This window comes from Propithecus coquereli, unplaced genomic scaffold (genome assembly GCF_000956105.1).
Source record: "Propithecus coquereli isolate 6110/MARCELLA unplaced genomic scaffold, Pcoq_1.0 Scaffold4, whole genome shotgun sequence".
Lineage (NCBI taxonomy): Eukaryota > Metazoa > Chordata > Mammalia > Primates > Indriidae > Propithecus > Propithecus coquereli.
In genome coordinates this window covers 1,425,893-1,433,647 of record NW_012149729.1, presented here as the reverse complement: position 1 = coordinate 1,433,647, position 7,755 = coordinate 1,425,893, and the positions used below count along the sequence as shown (strand labels likewise).

Genomic DNA, 7,755 nt, shown 5'->3' with positions numbered 1-7,755 from the left:
GCATTCACATTTATTATTGTTACCAAACAGTAAGTAAAAACAGCATGAAGGGAAAAAGGAGCTTCATGGAAGAGACACTTTCCTGATACCCCTACATTCTTGTTCTGTCCTTTCATTATTCTTTTCACTATGTTGAAGTTACTTCCATCCATCACCTTCTTTCTCCTGTGTCCTATCCTTCCTACCAGATCCAGCTTCAGTCCTACATCCTTCTGCCATGCAAGATCACCCATCCATCCATCCATCCAGCACAGTTATCGACTATGTACCATGTGACAAGCATTGTGTTTGGTGCTGGAAGAGACAGAAATTAAACAATATGCTCCATGTTCTTGAGGTATATACAGTACAGAGGGGGAGGCAAAGACAAAAGTGAAATGAAATGCACATTATAATAGATGCTAATGTATCTGTGCTGTGATGGGAGCATCAGAGATGATTTTCGATTTGCATCACAGCCTAAGCTCCCTTCCCAGTAAGGCTGGGGCAAAAGGAGAGGGCATTCTAGGAAGAGGATATGGTATGCACAATGGCAGAGAGGCAAGAACAGTCACAATATCCAGGGGAATGCAGATAGTGAAGTATTGCTACAGTGGAACATGAGAATATGGGAGATAGATATTGGGGGCTTTGGGGACGGTCATTAAGACAAATAAAGGATAAAATGTTAAATTCCCATCAGTGTATCCCTGCTTTGTTTAGGTATTTTTCCCCCTGTAGGTAAAAGGGAGCCATTGATAAAGTTTGACCAGGGGTGCAATAGGGCTAAGTTGACATTTTACAAAGAGTTCTCTGGCAGGAGACTTTGGGAGACACAGTGTGAAAAATGGTCTATGAAAGAAAGAGATGAAGACAGCCTTGATGAAAGCAGTGCCAGCAGGAATGGACAGGGGTAAGCACGGGGTGAAGAGAGGGGACTTGGAAGGATTTAGACTGTGACGACACAGTATAGTCTGCGTGATGAGAGCTTATGAGTATTTGAAGCATCTGAGATGACACATAGGTTTCTGACCCATGAAGGGGTGAAGGGTAGCAGTATTTTCTGAGATAAAGAAAACAGAAGGAGCAGCAGGTCATGGGCAAGGAGCACTGTGTGTGGTTGGGGGAATGAAGTAGCTGGAGGAGGATGAATCCTTAGTGGTTTATGTACCTTTTAATTACAGGTCCGTAGCACAAATATTTTTTTTAAATTATTTGGCATGTGTTTACATAAAACCTCATTTTGTCATTAATGTTTGTCATAGTATATATTGACTTTCCAGCAATTCTGCAAGCTTCTTGAAGGCAGAAACATTAATTTAAACTTCTGTTTATATCACATAGTTCACCTGGCATTTCACTTTGGGCTTAGAAAGTTCTCATAAAATATTTGTAAAACAAAAATATATCAAAGTTAAATTTTTTGGTTTTGTTCATCTACCCCATTACCATTAACATGATTCCGATTTTTTTTTTTCTTGCCCTTCATCATTTCTGCATTCTTTGGTGTTTAAAATGTTCACTTTCTTGGAGTTTATAGCATTTTCTTCTTAATGTTAAATCCCTACAATACTTTTAAACCAATATTTAAGACAATATCAATTGCTTTCATTAATATATTTAACTATTTCATTTGGCCATTTAAGAATTCTTTATGTTTTCTTGGAATTTCTCCCCTCCCTCTTCTTTCACTTGTAATCTTTTCAAATTCTCTCCCACTCATTTTCATTTTCTTTGACAGACTTCTCAGCCTACCACTTCCCCCTTCTAGTGGATGCTTTATCCCTTTGAAGTTTACATTTCCTTGCAATCATTATATTTCTCCCATCTGTTTATTTTATTTTTAGATTTAGCACCATACGTCTCTCATTATGTATCATTTCTTTTATTTATTAGGATTTCTATTCTAACTTTGAAAGTCTTGATGTTTCAAGTGAGTATATTGTGACTTTCAAAGTTAGAATATAAAATATTTTCTAAGGAAAGCCGGAAGTACCTGAGAGAAAATTGAAATCTGGTCTTGGTTTTACAACCCATCGACTAGGAAATGCAGCTCAATGCCCATGCGGTTGGTTGTTTCCTGTCTCCTTATCTCGAGAAGGGGTCCTAATGAATGGGGAAACCAGAATGAGTGAGGCCTACCTGGTAGAAATGCACTCTACGAACATAATACATTGTTGTTGAATGTTATCCTCTCACTACTCCTCGAACAAACCTGTTCTTTTTATCTTTTTTCTTTCGTGACTAGAAATACAAGGAAAACCCAAGAATTGTAAAAATAAGTAAGGAAATAGTACTGAGCACTGAAAAGAGTAAAAATTAACAAAATGCTAGAAATAGTCATAAAAGAACAAAGCTGCACAGACAGTATCACTGGAACTATGGCACACAGCATAGACCAGTCTTAAGTTTTTATCTGGGAATATTTAAGAAAATTTCTCTCTAAAATGAGAAAAATTCAGTGTGATTATTTCATTCAAATAAATAGCAACATAATTACATTACAGGTTTGTTTACTGACAATTACTAATTGGAAAAGGACTAGGATTATCTTTATGTTTAGGCAACAATTAAAAAGAATTTCTGCCACTAATTCCTTCTCATTTGTAGCAGATGTTGTTTCTTATTTTTGGATTTTCTTTTGTTTAGATGAGCCTTCTTCCCCCCTCCCCAACTTGTAAGAGTGTGACTGCAGCATATGTTGGGTAAAAACCTTTGGCTTTGTTTGTGGTTTCTTTGAGGGCAATAAAGGTTCTGGATGGATGCCGTGGTTGTAGATATCCTTGGTGTGGTGATTTTGTCAGTTGCCAGTTAATTGTAGGCTGTAGCACTAGTGAGCTATGTGTGTGGGCAGATTCCCTGTCTCTCTTTGATACGGGAGGATGGAGGCCTTTGAAATCCTTTTCTTTCCCTTGCCTTGTCCTTGTGGTCTTCTTTACAGTGTGAATTGTATTGGCATGCCCAGTTTAATATCTGAGACAGTAGGTGGTGCTTGTGAGTAAGAATCAACCACACCCTGTATGATTGATACATAGAGTAAATGCTGTAAAGGGCTGTGCAAATTGACCTCCCTACCAGTAGGTGGCACTTGCCAGAAGGAACAAGCTGCAGTGTTATTTTGGAGACCCGTAACCAGCTCTAGTTGCTCAGAAAAAGCACCGGAATGCCCCAGGTGGTGGGCGGGGCATTGGAACATCCAGGTGAGTCCTTGTTCTCCACCACAGCAGAGGTGGGGGCGGGTAGTGAGGCTGGTGGGGCTGGGTTGGGTAAGCTTGTTCTCAGGCTCCACAAAAGCTGTTAAGGGGTCAAAGGTTAGCTCCCAGACCTCCCAGGAGGAGCTGAAGTGGCCCCATCCATCTGGAAAGTCTGAAATCAAGCAGGGGGGAGGGAAGAAGAGGGGATGGGTGAAACCTACCTAACAGGTACAATGAACACTATCTGGGTGACGGGCACACTTGTAACCTTGACCCAACCATAACAAAATCGATACATGTAACCAAAAGCATTTGTACCACCATAATATTTTGAACCTAAAAAAAAAGAAATTCTGATGCTTCAGTATAAATTAATAAGAAAATAGAATTTTAGTAGCAAAGTAAGATTTACACCAATGTATTAGGAGTATACTTACTACCATGATGAAAGCTATAGACACAGCTAGCTATTCAGTTTTGATTAAGATCACTGGCCCTAGATGTTGGTTAAAATATCTGTGTAGCTAGATTTTGGCAAGCTACTTGTTTTTTTCTCTATTTCTAATCTGCAAAATTTGAATAATAATAGTCAATTCATAAAGATTAAATTTGAGCTTCTATTTTACCTTTATGCCCAGGGGCTTCTGGGGTGAGACATATTCCACTTTGCAATAAAATATCATTACATTAACACATTGAAAAATCAGTCCCAAGGTCTCTTCCAACTAGGCACATTAAGATGCCATACCAAGCATTTGGACATAAGTATCAAGAAACGGGGCACCTTGTCTGACAAGCCAACTGTTGAGCTTGTATAGCTGGAACTCAGGGACACTCAGTGAATGACACCCTTCTAAGCAATCCGTTGCTTCATTTCTCATGGGCCCATTGCCAGTGGTTAGAATCACTGCAATTTCCTACCTTCATGATATTGAGTAGCATGAGGTCAATTGAGGACATGGCTAAAATAAACTCTTTTATTGATCTGTCTAAAGCGTTTTCATGAAGAGAAATGTCTGAGTGGTTGATAAATGATTAACAAGCCCAAGAGAGTAAATCTTCCAAAAAAAAAAAAAAAACACCAATGGAATATAGAAAGGACTAAAACAAACCACTGTTAAAGGATGAATTTTGAGTTCCAACAGAACCTGAGTTCAAATCCACTTTCTACAGCATGTAGGTGGTTTTGTTGAGTTATATGTCTCTTGCCTTCAATTCTCTCAAATGTGAAATGAGAAGCACATAAGTAATTTTTTATTGGTTCTTTTTTTTTATTTCAGTATATTACAGGGATACAGATGTTTAGGTTACGTTTTTATTGGTTTTTAATAAAGGTTAGATAAGATAATTTGGGCAAAGCAGTTGGCAGAATACCTGGAACAGAAGAGTGCTCCAGAAAGTGGGTCTGTTCTCCTTTACTTTTAACATTACTTTGGAAAACTCCACGTGGAGTTTCTTTTCATTAATAACTCCTTTGGACTTGAGATGTAATTAAGACAGAAATTAAGGCCAGTCTATTGAAACAAACCAATAACCAGTAGGAAACTGAAAAAAAAAATCAGTCAACAATACATTGTTTGTTGGTTCTACATGATATAGATTTATTGTGTTTTTAAAAGACAAACTTGGATTTTTGTTTTGATTGAATTGTTTAGTTAATCTATTACTGTGTCTTTAGAAGAATAGGGTTGTCCAGTTTTGTAACCTAAAAGTTAACAGCAAATTGATTTGCATTCATGTTAAAGTAAGTCTTTCCTTAATTTCATGGCTTCCAAAGGCCCACATTCTCTGAAAAGAAGTACTGCCTTTCTTGTAAGCAACAGTTAAAATAATATTCTTTGGATTTAATTAGCAGTTGATTGAATGATTAAATATGTGTTGAAAGTGGCCAAAAAATAAAATCATGTTATTGTACTAGGAAAAAATTCTCCCATTAACATTAATTGAGTTTTAACAAATGAGCTGATCAGAAGGGAAGGAAAGAGGGACACAGTTTACCAAATGCAAGAATTTGGTGCCAAATGGTGTCAGACACCTGTTTTGAGAGCAGACTTAACGTACTTTTGTCGTGGCACCGTGGAAAAAATAATCACTGGCTGCATTTCTTAACAATAATACACTTTCTAGTTAATGAATCATGCACTGAAACCATTTGCTTTTTATTTGCTTGTTTTCTTTTTCAAAGAATTTATATTCATTTTCTCTGAAAATTATGGAGGGTAATCAAAGTGTCATGCATTTATATGTCAAAGGAGCAACACAGATGATATGTAGGCATGGCCTAAGTTTGGCTTGACTAGTTTAATTTTCTGCTTTTTCTGCCATAAGTAATGACCTATGCTGAGACTAACTCAGAAATATTAAAATAGAGCAGAGCTCCAGGTATGAACCAGGATGGCTCACGATAGAATTCAGCTGGGTCTAGGGGACCCATGGGGCCAAGGGAGTTAGAAAGAAAAGGTCATCATGCTTATTATTAGATGGAGTAACAAGTCCTCGAAGGGGGGTGGGGTGAGAGTAGATTAGAGCCCTGTGTCTGTGACTCAAATTTGTCATCCGGTATGTATGGCTGCCAGAGATTCATATATGAGTCCTCAGTAAGTAGCTGGAGTGGGAGCGGCAGTGGGAGAGGAGGGTTAGTCACACAGAATTTGAAAGACAAAACCAACAAAGCCAAAAACAACCGACTGACTGTGCCTGCTGTTTTCATTCCAAATTCTGTGAGAATTTGAGGGCTCAGAACAATGTTAGACTATAAGGGCTGGGGAGTTTTTCCCCCTCCCTCTACCGAGCACTGAGAGGCCCCAGTTCAAGGAGAGACCCAGCCCAGGATGCTGCAGCAGGGTAATCGCCCCTGGCAGGAGAGGGGCCAGTCCCGTCGCCAGCCTTGCAGGTGCAGGAGACCTTGGCAGAGTCCAAAAGGACTTTTTGTTAGCTCGTGTGAATTTCCCTCAGAGATTTCTAAATCAGTGGCAAAGAATTCAGAAGGAGGCTGGAGGGCCCACCATATTGTCATTAATGTGATTCTATTTTAACCCAGACTAGTATAACCTTAATTAATTCTTGTTAGAGAAGAACAAGTTTCTCTTCCACTAAGAGAAGGGATTGCACATCAGTCCCTTGTGGTGGGAGTTACCCCAGCTGTGGAGTCAACACATCTGGGGAGACTCACACTGCCCCACTTCCTGTGTGCCAGGCACAACCCCAAGTAAATCTTGATGAGTGTTTATTCATTGAACCCTCACCACAAGCCTGCTGCTATTCCATCTTACTTATGACGAAACAGAAGCACAGAGAGGTTAAGTAATTTGCCCAGGTCACACAGCCTGTAAGTGGTGAATCTGGGACCTGAAGCAGAGAGCCTGGTTCAAAGCCTGTCCTTTGACCATTAAGCAACATTTGTGTCTGAGAAGGTGCTCATTCAATGCTGATTCAAATCATTTTATTGAGGTATTAAAATGCATTGAGTTTATTACTCTGGACTTAACAGACGGATTACTCTTAAAAGCAAATAGAAAAATGCTTACAAGTACATCAAAATGAAATAAAATCTGAAATTATAAGAACATGATACAATGATTTATTAGATTTTCTGATTCAACAAGGAAAATTTCTTTATGCTTTCAATGTCTTCTTATCCTATGAGGAAACTAAATTTCCAGGAAGTTCTGTGACCAAGCAAGCCACAGAGCTGACAAGTAAATTAGTCTGCTAGAACCCAGGACTCCCTTGTTCCTCTGCCTCTTTCCCCCAGTGTCACATTGCTGCCTAGTGTCAGGGGCAGAGATTGTTCTACCCCAGGCTGCTCCCTGGAGGTTGGCAACTTGAGCTGCAAAATCTGAAGAGTTGTATTTCTTTTGTTCTTCCTCTCATCTAGTTGACAGACAGAGGACAAGTAATGATTGAATACTCTATTTAATTATTTTTAATCTTACTGAGAATCAACCAACACCAACCATTAAAAAGGAGAAAAACATACAAAACACAAAGCACAAGCACCCTGACTTCAGGCACAAAGTATCAACACTCAATTCGGCCATGAGCAAGGCGATTAAACAACAAAAATAAAGAACGATTAAAATAAGTCTGAAAATCCACCAGTCTGTTCACTAACCTTGCTGTGGAGAACGATAGGCAGAGGAAGTAACACCACCACAGTGAAAACCACGAGGAGAAGTCGACGATAAACAAAAATATAACTCAGAAATTTCATTGTCCTGAGAAGGTGTCTTTGATAGTGTCCTCCTCAATGTACGGTAGATGTTAAATAACCAACCTGGATTAATATTTTTCCAGCACATCATCTTCACTCACTGACCTAGAGTGACTAACATCAGTTAAAATTAAATCTCATTTTTAATTGTTTTACTATCACAATTAACATGAAGAGATAAGCTCAAGGGTGTTTGTAAGAAATCATAACCACTTGCTCATGTGGTTTTTGAAAGGTAAAACTGTTCTTTTCCTACATTCTTTGTTCACGTTAACTGGCATATAGACTGGACAAGTCTAGGAGAAGGTACAACCGTGGAGTCATGTTTGCCCACGATGAGGTTCCTTTGCCCCTTCTGCTGTCCCCTGA

The 7,755-nt window shown here is 38.9% G+C and overlaps 1 protein-coding gene across 1 annotated transcript in view; it reads right to left on the bottom strand.

Annotated features, from left to right (window-relative positions):
- SLC13A1 (solute carrier family 13 (sodium/sulfate symporter), member 1) overlaps positions 1-7,386 on the bottom strand; it is a 99,441-nt gene extending 92,055 nt beyond the window's left edge. The window contains exon 1 of the mRNA XM_012652728.1: positions 7,288-7,386. Coding sequence (XP_012508182.1) covers positions 7,288-7,386 — 99 coding nt within the window. The remainder of the gene's footprint in view (positions 1-7,287) is intronic.
- Between the last annotated feature and the right edge of the window lie 369 nt (positions 7,387-7,755).